At 33.9% G+C, this 17,917-nt stretch overlaps 2 protein-coding genes across 4 annotated transcripts; one reads left to right on the top strand and one right to left on the bottom strand.

Moving 5' to 3' along the window:
• Nucleotides 1–174: 174 nt before the first annotated feature.
• Nucleotides 175–5,101, top strand: LOC106425770 (nonsense-mediated mRNA decay factor SMG7). Of its 3 annotated transcripts, none has more exons than XM_013866485.3 (8): nucleotides 175–307; nucleotides 812–895; nucleotides 1,092–1,703; nucleotides 1,779–1,901; nucleotides 2,019–2,233; nucleotides 2,320–4,446; nucleotides 4,521–4,651; nucleotides 4,741–5,101. In XM_013866485.3, exons 2-6 carry the CDS (start codon nucleotides 839–841, stop codon nucleotides 4,421–4,423), a joined length of 3,111 nt encoding a protein of 1,036 aa, XP_013721939.1. In that variant the 5' UTR covers nucleotides 175–307; nucleotides 812–838; the 3' UTR covers nucleotides 4,424–4,446; nucleotides 4,521–4,651; nucleotides 4,741–5,101. The 3 variants fall into 3 exon arrangements, with proteins under 3 accessions (XP_013721939.1, XP_013721938.1, XP_013721940.1); XM_013866484.3 differs by having other exon boundaries at nucleotides 176–307; nucleotides 4,540–4,651; XM_013866486.3 differs by having other exon boundaries at nucleotides 178–307; nucleotides 839–895; nucleotides 4,540–4,651.
• An 8,615-nt stretch (nucleotides 5,102–13,716) lies between these two features.
• On the bottom strand, nucleotides 13,717–16,930 carry LOC106397942 (calcium-dependent protein kinase 8-like). Its single transcript, XM_013838570.3, has 9 exons — nucleotides 16,586–16,930; nucleotides 15,785–16,323; nucleotides 15,570–15,693; nucleotides 15,336–15,479; nucleotides 14,931–15,083; nucleotides 14,751–14,866; nucleotides 14,504–14,674; nucleotides 14,191–14,421; nucleotides 13,717–14,069 (listed from the first exon to the last, which is right to left on the bottom strand). Exons 2-9 carry the CDS (start codon nucleotides 16,295–16,297, stop codon nucleotides 13,917–13,919), a joined length of 1,605 nt encoding a protein of 534 aa, XP_013694024.1. The 5' UTR covers nucleotides 16,298–16,323; nucleotides 16,586–16,930; the 3' UTR covers nucleotides 13,717–13,916.
• Between the last annotated feature and the right edge of the window lie 987 nt (nucleotides 16,931–17,917).

Raw genomic sequence — 17,917 nt, forward strand, 5'->3', positions numbered from 1 at the left:
TTTCAAGAAATTCATAACTGAAGAAAGTAAAAAGGAAAAATAGACGGTGAAAAAAAAAAGAAGAGGAAGTGAAAACTATGGGAGAAAAAGAAAAGACAAAGAAACGACGTCGTCAAAGCTTATTTTCCCTCGTTCACTATTTTTTTTCTGTCTCGTATATATACACTAAGGAAAAGTCTGACCTTGACAAATATACAACATCACCGCGTCTCCTTCTCTCTCTTTTTTTTTCCTCGTTGGAAAAAAAAACCCCTAGCTTCTCCATCTCTCACCGATGGTCATGGTCGCATAGCCATTCGCAGATCTGGTAAAATTGAGTTTATAACCCTCTCTTTTCTCTTATCCTATTTCACAATTTCGCTCTTGGTTGCTTTGTTTTGTGTTTTCCCCTTTTTACAAAATTGATGCTGATTCTGCTTTGATTACCCTCCTCGTTCGCAGAATTTTTAGTCATGATTATGGGTAACATAGGGTTGGTCCTGATTTTGGTTTTTCCTGATTATTTTTTTGGTAGATTTCAACTCTATTAAATCGAATTTTTTTTTGTTATTCGTCATTATCTCTGGTTGATCACTTGTACAATCGAATGTTCTCTGTAAAGGGTCTTGTTTTCTCTGTTCAAGGTTTTGACTTGAACTTGTTTTCTTCTTGTGTTAACACTGATCGAAACTGCTTACGGAACTCTGATTAATATCATCTATTGGCTCTTTAGATGATTGCTTTTGTTTAAGCTTCTTATATATGTTTTTTTTTGTTATAGATAATGACACCAGCATAGCTTTAGCCTGAGATTTTTATTTATTTATTTCAGGTCGTTGACAATTTTGAGACTTTGCAGATGGATAAAAAGACTGCTTCCTCGCCATGGGAGCGAGCCCAATCCATATTCGATAAGGTTTCCTTCTCTTTCTTACTTTGACAACTCTGTGAATTTACCTTTATTATTGTTTTTGGAGTAGTTTTTTTTACAATGGAAGCTGTATCAGTTCGTCTTTAGCTCATCGTAGGGTTATAAAGGCCGTTTTGTCTCTGTACTTGAGGCTATGGTTTTGTAGACCTCTTTATAGTGACAATATATGCATTCTTTGCAGACTATTGAGTTGGAAGCCAAGCGTAGGAAGGCTGCACAGTCTCGGACCCCGACGTCTGACCCCAATTTGTGGCAGCAAATTCGCGAGAATTACGAAGCTATCGTTCTCGAAGATCATGCTTTCTCTGAGCAGCACACCATTGAGTTTACACTGTGGCAGTTGCATTACAAACGGATTGAAGAGTACAGATCAAACATCAATGCTGTCTTGGCTTCTGGTAGCTCCGGTGCGGCTCAGAATGCAAAGGGTCCTTCTATATCCGAACGAGTCGCGAGGGTCAAGCTGAGGTTCAGAACTTTTCTTTCGGAAGCAACTGGGTTTTACCATGAGATGATATTGAAAATTAGATCGAACTATGGTCTTCCCCTGGGTTACTTTTCCGATGATCAAGAGAGTCAAAATTTGGCTGATAAGGATGGGAAGAAGCTGGCTCAAGTTAAGAAAGGCTTGGTGTCTTGTCACCGTTGCTTAATATACCTTGGTGATCTTGCTCGGTACAAAGGATTGTATGGAGAGGGAGGAGATTCCAAGAACCGAGAGTATGCTGCTGCTTCGGGTTACTATTTGCAAGCAGCTTCTCTGTTGCCAGCCAGTGGAAACCCACATCATCAGGTTCTCTCTCTTTCTGATGAGATCTTTTTATTAGCTATGTACAGTGTTTCTGATTAGATTAACTCTATGTCTCAGCTTGCTATAATTGCTTCTTATTCGGCGGATGAGTTTGCAGCAACTTATCGTTACTTCCGGAGCTTGGCTGTGGAGAGTCCTTTTCCCACTGCCCGTGACAACTTGATTGTTGCTTTTGAAAAGGTTAACTAACGAATTTATGTTTTAAATATCTCAGTCGCTTAGGATAATAGCCATGGTCCTCTCACTTTCTTAGTACTCAAATATAATGTAACTTTACCTCTTTGTACGGTTAAGCAGAATCGTCAGAGTTATGCCCAGTTGCTTGCGGCTTCCAAAGACTCATCTACAAAGCCGAATGGTAAAGGAAGAGGTAAAGGCGAAGACAAATCATCGGAAGATGCGAACGTGGCTTCTGTTCCTGAGAAGGATAAAGTAACTAGTGCAAATGAGATGCTTAAAGCATTCTGCATTAGATTTGTACGTCTCAACGGGATTCTTTTCACCCGAACAAGGTATTCTCTTTATTTCTGATTTTAGTTTGTTCTAGATTCTGTTACTGGCTCTCTTATATAAAATATTTACCACTTGTCTTTGTCAGCCTGGAGACATTCTTTGATGTTCTTGCTTCCACTAGCATCAGTCTACGAGAGCTGATTACTTCAAGCTTAATGGAAGTGCTGGTTTTTGGCAAAGACACCAGTGACAGCGCACTCTTCATTGTTAGACTCGTGACGATTCTTATATTCAGCGCCCATAACCTTAAGAAAGGGACAGACCCTAAGAAAGAGACAGAGGGTCAGTCATATGCGCAAATTGTACAGCGTGTGGAGCCTGCTAGAAACTCCTTAACAGCAAGTTTCGAGTTACTTGGACACGTAATAGAGCAGTGTGCGCAACTGCGTGATCCTTCGTCAAGCTATTTCTTGCCTGGTGTCTTAGTTTTTGTTGAATGGTTGGCCTGTTGTCCTGATATTGCATCGGGAAGTGATCCGGATGAAAGACTGGCTGCTGCGAGAAACAGCTTTTGGAACCAGTGTGTTGCCTTCTTCAATCGACTCTTGTCGCTTGGGCCTATGTATATTGATGATGTCGAAGATGAGACTTGCTTCTCAAACATGAGCATGTATGATGAAAGAGAAACTGAAAACCGACTTGCTCTGTGGGAGGACTATGAATTAAGAGGATTCTTGCCATTGCTTCCAGCTCAGACTATTCTCGATTTCTCAAGAAAACATTCCTTTGGAACTGAAGGGCCCAAGGAAAAGAAAGCTCGTATTAAGAGGATCCTAGCAGCAGGGAAAGCATTGACCAGTGTGATCAAGGTTGATCAGAATTGTGTTTATTTTGACTCAAAGAAGAAGAAGTTTCTCGTTGGTGTTAAACCGTCCGGTGACTTACTGGATTCTCATTCAAACCCACCTGAAGCTGATAATGCTTTACAAGAAAACCAAGCAATGATGAACCATAATACGCCAGTGACGCAACGAGATCAGCAGATTTACTTGGATGAGGAAGATGATGAAGAAGAAGAAATTGTTTTCAAACCTCTAGTTACTGAGAAGAGGAATGGGGCTTCTGACCAAACCTATGTTCCTAATGGAGGCTTGAGGAATCCTGATCAAGTTCCTAACGGAGGCTTCAGGAAACCTGATCAAGTTGCTACGATGAGAGAAGACTTAAAATCTCTGAGTGTTTCAGATGCAGCTTTTCAAGGAAACATGCTTCAGCACTCAAGAGGCAATGCAGCTGTTCAAGTGCCTGCGTCTGTTGGTTCTAACCTTCTGGGACATCTTCTGCCGTCAACCCAGTCTCAGGGTATGCAGTTGCAACAACCTCAGACACAAGCAGTGCATCCTCAGCAAGCTCAATCGCTGGCTTCTTCACGACTTCAACCACATCAATCACAGGTCTCACAACTTCAACCACTGCAATCACGGACTGTGCACTTTCAACAAACTCAGGGACAGGTTTCACATGCTGCACCGGCCCAGCCACAATCAACTTCCCTTAGTGGTAGCAACTGGTTCCCAAATGAAGCTGCTAGGAGCCTATCTGGTTTCGCTCAGATGGGTAATGGTCTTGTGATGAGGAACGAGATGCAAGGAAACCAGGGATTTTCCTATTACCCTGCACACTCATTGCCGATCCACCAGTCTTTCAATGTCAACGGTATGGGTGGTATGCCATATTCTCAGTCACGAACACCCGAAGCTGTGTTGCCACCCAATATCAATGCTGTTTCATCTGCTGGAGTTATTGCTGATGGCATGGGTATGCAGTCTTCATTAGCGAGAAAAAATCCAATCGGTAGAGCCTCCAGGCATCTCGGCCCTCCACCTGGGTTTAACCCTGTCCCCTCTAAGGTGGTAAAGGAGCCTGCACCTGGTCCGGATATGTCTGGCAACAATCCACAGGTTGATGATTACAGCTGGTTGGATGGATACCAAGGCCAGTCTTCTCGAGGCACCGGTTTCAACGGTTCTTTGAATTACGCATCTCCTGGGAAACCAGAGCACATGGGTACCGGCAATGGATTGAACGGGCCTTCCACCTTTCCGTTCCCTGGAAAACAAGCTCCTGCATCACAGACACAAGCAGAATTTCCTTATGCTCAGCATCCTCAGAGAGACAACGATCAATCAGCTCAACTCCCCGATCAAAATCAAGGACAGCCCAGTTGGTCGAGTCGTCGCTTTGTGTGAAATCACAATGGAAGAGTAACACGGTAAGAGCAGGCAGAAAGCTCCTTTCCAATTATTGAATGCTTTGTAAGCTCTTATACGTGTTGTACTGAACTAGGTAATTGGAAATGATCCAGGTGAGTGTTACGCAATGTTTACTGCTACCTAACTCCAGCTCGTTCTGTTGAAGTCTCTCTTGTTGGAGTATATGTAGCATTGGCTTCTTGTGGGTCACTTCCTACGTGACAGGTTCCTCATTGTTCACCCTTTTGTCCTAAAGCCTAATCATTGTTTTATATAATACCCTAACCATTAGAAATGCTTATTGATGATGATAGATTCAGGAGACAGCTCATGTTGGTGAAAAGAGATGTATGGTAAACAAGAATGAATGGTTTCTGGGGAATTTGATAGGGAGTAAAGCGCCTTTCTCTTGCTACTTGAAGTGGAGATGTTAAGACCATATGATTGAATAAGCTCTCGCTCTGGATGAAGCACACTTTTATCCTCTTGTATCTTTTATTTATTTTCTTGCGAATAATGTTTAGCTGTTTGCTTGCAGCGAATCTTTCTATCTTGGGTTGCTTTGTCTTGCTCTCATTTGTTGTGTGCGCTTTTCGAATCTTTCTCTCTTAAGTTGAACATCATAAGTTGTGTCAAAACTATGCAAGTGGGATTGAATAAAAGACGTTTCTCTTATTCACACCCTTCTTGCTTTGTTCAACAACCTCCTCCTAACCTTTAGTGTTGTTTGCAGTTCAAACATCAAATGATAGCATTTTTTTAAATTGAAACAGAGCAGCGTGTGCTTTTATAGTTTAGAGAGAATTTACAAGAGAAAAACGCCCAAAACTATACTAAAAGAAGACAGTGAAAACACTCCTAATCTCTCTATCTTTTGTTTTGTTCACCAATCAACCCATGAAACGGTGTTAGCAGAAAATAAAAGAATTTTAATGAGCTAAGTCAGCTAAGTCTTCACTCCCTACACCCACACTTGATTTGTCAACGACTATCCGTACGTATGTCGTCTTTCCACTGCATGGTTTCACTGAAACAATCATCGATCGTTGCATTAGATAATGAGACATATATACTGCTTTCCTACGTACGTGGAAGCTCTTCACGAGGAAGTTTTCATGCATTACAAACGAGAATTGAGTTTGGTTTTCACCCAATAGATTGTCGGATTTTTGAGATGGAAATAAATGAACAAATCTATGGACTCTTCCACGTAATATCACCCTGTAAAGTTATCTAATTCCTTGAGAAACTGATGATGCAGGTGGCTTAGCATTGCATGGCAGGGCAAGCATCTTTGATTTTATGAAAGAGTTGTATTGCTCTTCTATGCAATGAATGAAGAAGTGATTTGTTCGATAAACCGATAGGTGCTTTCGTTTGACTTATTGCATAACATGGATGTTAGCAATCCAGCAGAACAAGGTGATGTTGCAATCGCTGGAAGAAATCCATTTGCTTAGACATTCCCAGATATGGTTAATCTTTTTCATCACTTGTGCTTCATCTTTAAAAAGAAGAAACTATTGTTGTCATGCCTTAAAAACGCTCTACACACTATTATTTGGGTATATGGTTATTGCATTCATTTTTTGTTTTTCGAACCAGCTTCAGTTACATATACATCTATCTTATTAAAGTAAAGGTACTTTAAACTTTTGTTTGGCAACATGAATAAAAAATAAAAAATGATTAACCATGTTGTTTGGAAACACAGAAGTAGTATATTTAAAAAAAAAAGTAATGTACTTATTTTATTAAAAAAAATTGGAAGTCCATTATGTTATATTAAAAAGTAATGAACTTATGTTACTTGATATACATAGTTCAAATCAAAATAATAATTTAAAATTGATTTATATCAAAAATTATTCAAAAATATACATATATTCAAAAATTGATTTTTACTAAAATATTTGCAAATAACCATTATAATTTTTTTTCAATATATATAAGAAAAATACAATACGAAGCTTAATTTCAAATACCAACTTAAATTATGATTTTTATATTTCACATAAAACTTTTTAAAATATAATATATGTAATTACTTATATGATGGTACATATAAAATACTATTAATTATATGGTTACTTGTATGATGGTACTTATAAAATACGATTAATTATATGATGACACATATATGATATATAATAGTGAGTAGGGGTGGGCGTTCGGGTATCTATTCGGGTTTGGGACAAGTCTGTTTGGGTTTCGGGTTTCGGGTTTTTGGGATCAAATATTTTAGCCCAATTCATATATTTCTAAATTTTGGTATGAGTTCAGTTCAGATCTTTGCGGGTTCGATTTGGATTAGAATAACCCATTTAAAATATTTTTAATTTTTTAAAATTCATTATATACTCTAAATTTTCCAAAATCTAAAAACAAAATAATATATTACATATAAATTTGAATAACATATGTTGGAGTACCTAAACTTAACATATAAATTGGTATGATTTAAATATTTGGACACATAATCAATAATTATTTTAAGTATTTTTGGTGTTTTGAGTATACTTTAACTATTTTAAATATTTATTTTTGACTATTTGTATATATTTTCAAGTATCTAAACCAACTTAAAAGTATCATATATATTATGGATGTTTTTATCTACATTAAATCTAAAAATAATTAATATATATAAGTAGATAAATCTATTTCAGATACATTCAAATACCCGAAATACTTTGGTTCAGATCGGATTAGGTTTTAGTTCTAAATACCAAAATTTTGAATAATTCAGATATTTAATTAATTTCGATTCGAGTTTAGTAATACCTTTTTGGATTGGAATCGGTTCGGTTCTTCGGATTCGAGTTTGTTTTTTGTCAATCCTAAATAGTGATATAAAAACAAATAGCAACGTATTTTTGAAATTAAAATTTAGAAAACTGAAATCAATTGAGGAGAAAAAAAGAAATCATTACTTGACATGACTTCAGTGTGGAGTAACATATATATTGTGTTAAGGTAGATTTTAAATCTTTGCCCTTATATATTTTATCCAAAATTACAAAACAATTAAAGAAAATAAAATGTTCACAAAACAATTGAATTTCATCATTTTTTATAAAAACTGAAAATTTAGAACACTAAAAGTATAGTCTTCTTGTATTTTTGCTTGCAAAACCATTCATTAACTCATGTAATCAAATTCAACAATCATAGATGAACAAATCAAGCCCATTTAATCTTTTGTGACAGATTAGACTACATATAATTTAGCAGTTTCAATTTTAAAAAGCTTCTTTCAGTTGGAGAGATCAATATTAGAATAGTAAACAATATGCGATACGCCATTTACGTATTTTGATAACAATCTCTAATTTTTTTTTTTGAACTTGACAATCTCTAATTTTTAAATAAATTAAGTACGTCTATATGGTTACTAACTTCTTCTAGTATTGATTCTCGTAAAATTTTTAGTTCCATCAACTAACCATCACCAATCATATGATTAAAAGCAAATTATTTTTTAAAAAAGTTTTTAGATCCAAACATAATGCTGTCAAAGTATCATAACTAAAAATTTCCAACAAATATAATTTTTAATAAAAATATTTATAAAATTTATTCATCTGTAAATATTAATAAGAAAACAAAATTATATATCCTTTTAAATTGGATGCCATAATTGATCCATGAATGAATTCATACGCAAGGAAAATTAGAGGAAGGGTGACTGCAATGGCATAGACGTTGTTCTAAACCACTAGGGGACTTTTGGTTCTCACATTTACTACATTGATCAATAATGTGGCTCTTCTTGGTCTGTTTCTTGAAATCCCTGAGGCAACTTTGTATTCCATCATTTCCACATTTCCCAGGAAAAAGGTTTCTCTGCTCACATCTTTTAGAAGCAGCTTTTGCTTCTAGTGTTGTATATCAACAAAGAAAAAAATTATATAAGAAATAAGAAAGTCAGTTTTTCTTTTGATGATGCAGAAAATTGAAAATCAGGTTGCTATATCTATTTTTCGCAAATTATTAATCATAATATATATTAATATATACCTTCAGGATAACTCAAAACGAGCAACAAAACAACACAAGAAACAATGAATAAAATAGGAAACTTCATGGTTCAATATCTTATAAGAGATAGCATAAACAATGATTTGTGTTTTTGTTAAAAACATTTGTTCCTAACGCTTATAATATATATACACAATAGAAAAGATAAAAATAGTTTGATTTATTAAACTTGTAAAAAAAATAGAGCGAAGTCAACGAAATTAACGTGATCAGCCATTTTCATATTTTTATACTAAGTTTAGAAACTACAAAATCATAATTGACTATGTCAATATGAAGATGAAGAAATTTACCGTATCAAACAAATGTTTTCGTGAAAGGTAGCTTTTATATTGTCACATATATTTAAAATAACATTATTATTATTATAAATATATAATTTTATTATTATTTAAATTAGAATTAATATTAATTAAATAAGCTCAACTGATTTTTAAAATTAAATAATGAAAACTAAAAATACTATTAAAGTTTTCTAAAACTTATATCTAACCGAAATGAAAAAAAATACATGTAGTTGGAAAGAATACTACTTTATTCAAAACATTCATATCTATTGCCAAAACCACCTCAAACCCTCCCCAAACAGTTAAATATCCAATCAAACATGGAATGCCTACAAAACTAGAACCATATAATAAAAATGATCTTCATTACTAAATAATGCATGTGTGGGTGTTATTACTACTTTGTCAATATCAAGTCTTTTATTTGCTAACAAAATATACTAGGAAACGGATAGGCGCGAATGCGTGCACATATAAATTCTTTGTTAAAAGTTTAAATTGTTTTAACAATACCAATAGAATGTATATACTTAATAATTATGTTTACACTGACTTAATAGTTATTTTATTTCATGTATTTAGAGATTTATTCCAACTAAGCCCTTAAGAATAAAAAAGAATTGTATGTAGACGTGTTTGAGATCCCTTGCCCCTCCAGCTAAGGCTCTGAGAGGGATGTACACACCAGGTTCATCTTGTCAGACTGTAACTCGATACAAACTTTTCAAGCATGTGCTTGAGGGCCAACAAGAATAAAGTATATTTTGGGACCAATTTTGCAAATACTCCGGTAGCTGAAATGGTGTAAGCAACTTTTGAATAATTTATTTTCTTTAACCCTGGGTTCGAATGCTGCTGCTACCTAACTGATTTTATTTTAAAGGCCAATATTTTTTTTTTTGTTTTTGTGCCAGCCAAATGTCAGGCACGGCCCTGCATCTTGTCCAACCCATTCATTTTCATCACTCTCTTTCCGTCGAGTGTGCGATTCATTGCTTGCTGTCTGTAACTTACACCACTGAAAACAGGTGTGCTGGTCCCGTTAGAAAAAAAAGGGACGGTGTTTGGGCCATCAGGTTCGCGCGGTTTCTCGATTGTCATGACGGTTTAATGCGTTAGATTAAGGGGCAACGTAATCAAGGAAAGGAATGGAACTAAACGGATTATGAGAATGAGACTAGATGGTCCGAGCTGATCCCACAGGTAATCTTTAAGCCATGTCTTTCAACTGCATGGTTTCACTGAAACAATAATTGAGTTGATGATGAGACATATATAATACAGGTTGCACACAAAAAAAAAAAGACATATAATGCTTTTGTGCGTGGATGCTCTTTACGAGGACGTTTTCAAGCATTACAAAGTCTTGATTTGCACCCAAAAGAGGTTTATATGAATACGAAAATAAATGAACAAAATTATGGACTACAGGTAATCTATACTATACTAAAAGGCAAATATAAGCCATGGAGGGGGTGTCCACGTAGGATAGAAAAATCAACCAATCAAAGAGCCCGAAATTGCCACGTCATTTCATTTATTTTTTCGTAAAAAATGAAAAACAATGCAAAGTAAAGGATCGAACCCGGGTTATTATGACATTAATATAAGACAATTACCACTAAGCCATTGAAACTTTTTTGAACACATATACAAGAATCACTAAGTATGTAATCACAAACTCTTATGTATAATTACAATAATATGAATTCAACTTTCAAGACTCCGATACTTTGTTTTGTAAAAGAAAATAAGTAAGTGACTAAGTTAATATATTCTTTGAAAGTGTGAGAACATTGAAAAATATGAAAAAACATAGATTTTTGTTTTCGTGACAAAGTTAAGAATTTTGTAAAAGTAAGTTTAACATATAAATTTCCGTGACAAATATGAAAAAGCATAGATTTTTGTACAATTTTGTCAAAACAACTCAAAACATAGTTCTCTAATGTCTTAATAAAATATTATTAAAGGGTGCAATAATTAAATATATCAATTCAATAAATTTTGTAACTTATAGACAAAACAATAACACAGCAAATTTTGAAACATTTCAAATTTTGAAACATTTGTTTAACCTATCGATTTCTTTTCATGAGAATCCAACTGAACAAGATAAAAAAAATAATTAGATTTACAAATATTTAATTACCATTTTATTCAATTTTGATTAATTTCAAATTGTAATAATGTATCTTTTTGAAGTTACAAAAAATAATGTTCTTTTTTTATTACACTAGCATTATATATAGATTCTATATACACAAATCCTACTATATAAAAGGAGCTAAATCATTGCTTCCTAAGCCTATCCACATATGCACAAATATTCAGGACCAACCAATATGCCAAGTCATCACGAAGTGGACTTGCAATTTAAAAAAAATTCAACATTTTGCAGCCCATTAGACCCATCTCCTAGCCCACTCCCGAGCCACTCTTTCATAAGCATAATCCCGTGTTCTAAACATCCCCTGTTAAATTTTTTAAAACACTCATATCTTAGAAATAGTTTAGAAAACATATTTATAAAAATGTTTTTTTTTTCTTGAATAATATTTAATTATAATGTTTTGTATCTTTTTAACTCTTATAATAAAAATATTACTTTCACATAGGAACAAAATATATATAAGAATTATCTTATTTTTAAATTTTTTTATAATTTTATTATATTATTTTAGAATCAAATATTTAATATTAATATAACATATAAATTTTATATGATTAAAATAAAATTCGTTTTTAATCATATATAAAATTCATTAAGGGTATTGTTTTAATTAACACATTAGCGAATTAGTTAGAAATTAATAATAAATCAATAACCTATCTAAAAGTCTAAAACCTAATAAAATATGACAAATAAGAAAAACTAACTAAATTTTAATATAAAATATAAATTTAATATTATTAAAATAAAATTCATTTTTAATATATATATATATAAAAAAATTAAGTAAGAGTATTTTTTAAATTAATAAATTAGTGACTTAGCTAAAAATAAATAATAAATCAATAATTTAGCTAAAACCTAATAAAAACATGACAAATAAGCAAATTTACTAAAATTATGGATAATATAAAATATGATTGATTCTTTAATACAAAATTAAAATAAGAGTTTTGTTAAATAAAACATAAGTTTGCCGTATCGGTGTTACAAAAAAACAATCATTAATAGTGTCGTAGGAATTATGTCTTTCCCATTAGCGAATAAAGTTGAAGCAGAGTGTTGGAGGATAGCTCAACGTATAGACGAGATTATGGAGATTGATATGGGAGTTGAGGTAACAGACACAACTGTTCATCCGTAAAGAAACGCTCCTGCTAGACATCCTGGATAAATGAAAGAGACATATCTAGACTTGGCTTTGTGTTAATGGATGGTGACTTTCCAATGCTGTTTGGAGCAAGGGCCTATATACACGCACCAAATCACCACTGCAAGCGGAATCTGAAAGTTTATTATGGGCAATGCAAGGGATACTGAAGTTTGGACACAGAGAGATGGTCTTCCAATCGACTGTGAACTACTGGTTATACTCATTCAAAAGGAGGAAGATTATTCTGCGTTAGACTCGGAGCTCGACGAAATACAGGCTGTATCCAAAGAATTTTCTGAACTTTCTATTGCTTATATTCGTAGATCTTTAAAATTTTATATGAATAGCCTAGCAAAAGGTGTCTGATCACGCGCATCTCGATCAGCTTTTGTAAACCCTTTTGCACCAAGTTGGCTAGCCCCACAAGCTAGCATGAGGATGCCAAAAAAGAGAATAAAGTTGAAAGTGAAACTAAATATCCCAATGAACAAATTTATCAGAAGTCCATATTTATGTGAATGTCTATATGGGACAAACAATTTTTTTAGACAATTATAGAATATAGTCACGAAAATCAATCCTAAAATATATAATTAAAAAAAAAACTATTTAAACAAACCATCAAAAATTTCAATATTACACCAAATAAGAATATAAAGACCAACTATATTCTCTTTGTGTATAATGTGTTGTGGTAAGATTCAAAAAAATTAATTTACTTTACAATAAAAAAAATTAGATTTTTAATTCTAAATTTACAGTAAAAACATAATATTTTATAAAACTAAACAATTGACATAATAGTACAAAAATAAGAAAAAAATCAAAATACTATCCGCGCGTAGCGCGGACAAGGACCTAGTATCTCTAAGAGCACCCCCAATATCTCTCACGTGACATTTTAGAACTCTTATAGATACCATTTTACAAGTGTCCATATTTTAACGGTTTGACTCTTTTAAAAATAAATCAGATATAATTACACTCAAGTACTAATATAATTATAACATGATTAACTCCAGTTTCTTTGTTATTGGTTTATATATTTTGATTAATTTAGAAATCCATACAATATCTATAAATTTAAGTAAAATATACAAATTTTCAAATTCTCTCGGATTAGTATTTACAAATCCGGAGGTTTTCTCTCGGATTTGGGCATTTGTATTTTTAACAAAGAAATCCATGGAAATTCATTCAAATACATTATGAAATCAAATCTATTAGTAAATCCGTATGATTGAATAACACTTGATTTGAATTAGAATTTATGAATCATTAAACGAATAACACATGATTTCAATACGTATTTTAAAATCATAGAACTAATAACACTAGATTTAGTTTGGATTTTCAAATCCATCAAAATACACCAACCAATAACCCCACTAAATTCTTAACTCATGATTTGACATTTTTTTTTTACATTTTTTGACCAAAAGACATCTGTTATATTTCTTATTTAAAAAACGATTCTTAACTTTTTTTAATGAAAAACTAAAGATCATCTCTTAGCCGAAACTAAGAACCTCAGCTAAGAGATCAGAGTTAATATGCTGTTAAGAACCAGTAATGGGTTTCTTAACCCTTTGGAAATGCTCTGCGTATCCAAACAATATTAAAAACACGGTCAGAAAATTTAAGACAACATCTTCATATATCGTTACATGGCTCGCTATTCAAGTCAATAAAGCATTACTCTGATCTAACATATTATTGTGGAGAAACAACAAAAGAAGACTGACATTTTTCAAAGAATACTGTTCTTTTTTTTTTTACTTCTTTAAGAGAAACATCAACAGAACCTTTACTGTTTTTGAAAGACCCCATGCTTTCTCATGTCTCGCCTTCTAATTGCAATGAGCCATCTCTCATTAACTTTAGGCTCAAACTGTTGAATCTTTCCCTCGAGTACTGCCTCGACGCTTTCCTCCAGTCCGTCCCAGCTTTCATCATTGCTGCAAACTCCTCGTAGCTTATTCTTCCATCCTAATTATCACCAAAAAGCACAAAGGATCAACACAAGACTTGTACAATTTCTACTAACCTCCAAACTACTAGCTTTGCATTTAAGAATCATTCAAGACTTCTCATGTTTTGGGGTGGTTACCTTGTCGGTGTCAACATCTTGCATGATGGCTGCAATAACCTCCTCACTGCTAGTATCCACCTCATCATTTAAAGCCTCCCGCAGCTCCTCAATCTCTATGTAATTGCTCTGATTCTTGTCAAAAAAGCTAAACGCCTTATGCAAGTGCTCGTCGTTCGCCATCTTCTTGAGATGCACAGAGACGGCCACAAACTCGCCATAGTTTAAAGTCCCATCCCCATCTACATCAGCCTGCACACAAAGCAAACAAAAAAAAACACTTTCAAATACATGTTGCTTGATGAAGGCAAATAATAAGTTTTTTTTGTCTTACAGCTTCCATCAATATCTGTAGATCAGTATCAGGTATCTGCTGCTGTCCGAGTTTATGAAGTCCATGTTTAAGCTCCTCGAGGTTAATCTTCCCCGTCTTTTTACTGTCCATCATCTCAAAAGCTTCCTTAATGCCAGCTACTTCCTCCACTGATAAATGTTCAGCTATCACCTGAAATGGAGCACAAAGCAGTTTCAGATTATTTCCTCTAAATAAAAGGTTACCAAGCTGAAACAGAATCACTTACCCGTAGAGCTCGTTTCTTGAGCTTGTTCATAACAGAAAACTGTTTGAGCCTTGCTTTCACAGTCTCGCCGAGGGAAACATTTGGAGCCTTCTTTGCATTTTGTATCCAAGGATGCTCTGCAAATTAGAATTTCATAAGTAATAGATTTTGGAAGCACAGAGGTAAATAGCAAACACATACCGAGTACTTCTGCAGCAGAAAGGCGTTTTTTGGGGTCAGGTTCGAGCATCCTTCTCACAAGGTCTTTGGCAGTGTCAGAGACTCTTGGCCATGGATCCCTCTTGAAGTCTATGACTGATCGAATGATCGCTTGAGCCACCCCTTGCTCAGTCTCTATACCAAAAAAAAAACAATATCAAAATAAGAAACTCAAACAGTGAAAGAAGTTAAACAAATAAAATCCAAAACAGGTTACTAGTGAACTGATGATCCATTATTAATGTCATGATCTTAAATCATCTATCTACTAATGAATGTAGTGATTCTGCAGTTAATTATCTATGCATCCATGGAAACTAAAAACACATGAATTTTATATTTTAAAAAAAAAAAGACCAAGACTATAAGATAGAGATCATAACACACCAGCCCAAAAAGGTGGGACACCACAGAGAAGGATATAAAGGATAACACCAGCACTCCAGATATCAACCTCAGGTCCATAATGTCGCCTAAGTACCTCTGGGGCCATGTAATAAGGACTTCCAACTATCTCATTGAATCCCTCACCTGTTACAATATTTGATTTTAAAAAAAAATCAAATAGAGTAAACCGAACAAAAACATCTATATATAATGAAATTTATGTAAAATCTGTACCAGGTTTAAAGAAGACTGATAAACCAAAATCTATGGCCTTAAGTGGTGAATTCTCCTTTTTATTAGCAAATAGAAAGTTCTCCGGCTTTAGATCCCTATGCATCACCCCATTCTTATGACATATCTGCAAATTCCAAAAGATTGTTCATTCAAATCATAAACACCTTCAAGACAAACAAAGAACTTTTAAGACAGAATAAGACCCCCCAACGAACCTGAACAACTTCAAGAATAGTCTTCATAACAGCAGCAGCGGCACGTTCAGTATAATGACCTCTAGCAACAATCCGATCAAACAGCTCACCTCCTTCACACAGCTCCATCACTATATGCACCGCATCATCATCCTCAAAGGCATCCTTGAGCGTAACAATATTAGGATGCTTAGGCATATGCTTCATAATCTCAACCTCCCTCCTAACATCCTCTATATCCACAGCCGTCCTAAGCTTCTTCTTGGATATAGACTTGCACGCATACTTCTCCCCAGTTTTGATATCAGTGCAGAGGTAGGTGATACCAAATTCTCCTCGACCAACCTCGCGGCCTAGATCGTACATAAGGGATATGTCATGTCCTGTTGGGTCTTTTAAAACGGAGAGCTTGAACCCGGTTCCAGAACTGTTTGTTGTGGTGTATGCCTCGCTGTAAAAGGGGTTGTTTTTGGTGTTTGGTCTTGAAGCTTTGGTCTTGGTGTCTGAGCCAGGGCTTGCACAACAGTTTCCCATTTTTTCTTAATCGAATTTGAGGAGTCCTGAGATTTAGCATCAATTAACTAAATGAAGAACCCACAAGCTCTAATAAGGAAAGATTGAAACTTTATTAATAATCTCTTAATAAAAATGTAAACTTTATCAAGACAATCAGATTTGAGAAGGGGAACAGACAAAAGCAAGTGATAAATGGGGAATCTACCAAACGAATCTAAGAGACGTTGAAGCTGAAGAGCAGAGAGAAGTAAACCCTTCCAATTAAAATCAAGTGAAACAAAAGAAAAGGACGATGCTTTTACAGACCTGGGAGCTTAGGAAGAGAGGTGAATAGGCGGAAGCAACGGGGGGAGGAGATAGAGAGAGAGGAGAAGAAGGAGAAGAGTCAAAAGTCTCCCACTTTCTCGAAGGAGAAGAAGAGCAAAGGGACTCTTTTTTTCTTCTCTATCGTCGAATTAGAGAATAGCCCATTGCATAGAGACGGTCTCACACGGTCACAAGACTCGCCACCGCTCTCTTATTATTATTGTTTCGGACTTGATAGATAGTACTTTCACTTTGTTTTCCAATGAACAATACATGTGTTAAAAAGAGTTTGATGTTTGGTTTTTTGGATGTTAGTACAAACCACTAGATTACAAATTACATGGTTTCATAAAATTGATTTCTAATTGGAGGCGAACTTCATACATTTACACATAACTAGATCTTTTGTCCGCGCTACGCGCGGATAATGGCTAAAACAAAGTTTTCAATAATTTATTTTACATATATTTGTATTGTTTAACAAAACTTATAGTTGAAAAAAAATAAATATAATGTTAGACTAAATAGAAAAAATAGTGATTGATAGAATCATTGTAGTTAACCAAGTGGTCGTTTGATAAGTACTATTAATAATACACAAAAGTTTTACAAAATAATGTTTTTATAATTTTTTTTAACCAAAAAAATTCATTTTATTTTGGTATAAATAATTGTGCAATTTTTTCACTTGTTGTTTTATATTTTCCATTTTCAAAATGTTGGAAGAACATAATCACTATTATAATCTGAAAAACATTTAGGGTATATCTAACTAACAAAACTAAGTATACATATGAATTGACTTTTATGTAAATTTAACATATTAATATAAATTTAAGATCATATATATATTTTTATTATCAATATAGTTTTTTTTATTTTGATTATTTATAAAGTGGACGATATTAATTTTATCCTTGCCACCAATATTTTGGAAACCGGATCGGACAATGGCTCAGTATTTTAGTTGGGTCAGTGGTCGGACCGGTTCTGCCGGATTTTAAAATTTAATATAATTTAAATTTAAGTAACTATATATATGAATTATAAAATTATTTTTTATAAAACTTTATATTTTTGTTAGATCTCAAAATAATATGAAAATAAAATGAAAAGTTCAAAATAATATACAAATATATTGAAAACTAATTTAGTTAGATAGATAATAAAAGAGAATTCGGCCAAAAAAAACCTCAACTTTACACGAATTGCCAAAACAAACATGAACTTTGGGGCTGGCCAAAAAAACACCAAACTTTCATTGAATTTAGAATTAATTAATAATGTTTTCGCTGACTTGCCAATTTAGCACGCCGTCAAAAAATTTAACAG

The sequence above is a fragment of the Brassica napus genome, chromosome A2, assembly GCF_020379485.1.
Source record: "Brassica napus cultivar Da-Ae chromosome A2, Da-Ae, whole genome shotgun sequence".
Lineage (NCBI taxonomy): Eukaryota > Viridiplantae > Streptophyta > Magnoliopsida > Brassicales > Brassicaceae > Brassica > Brassica napus.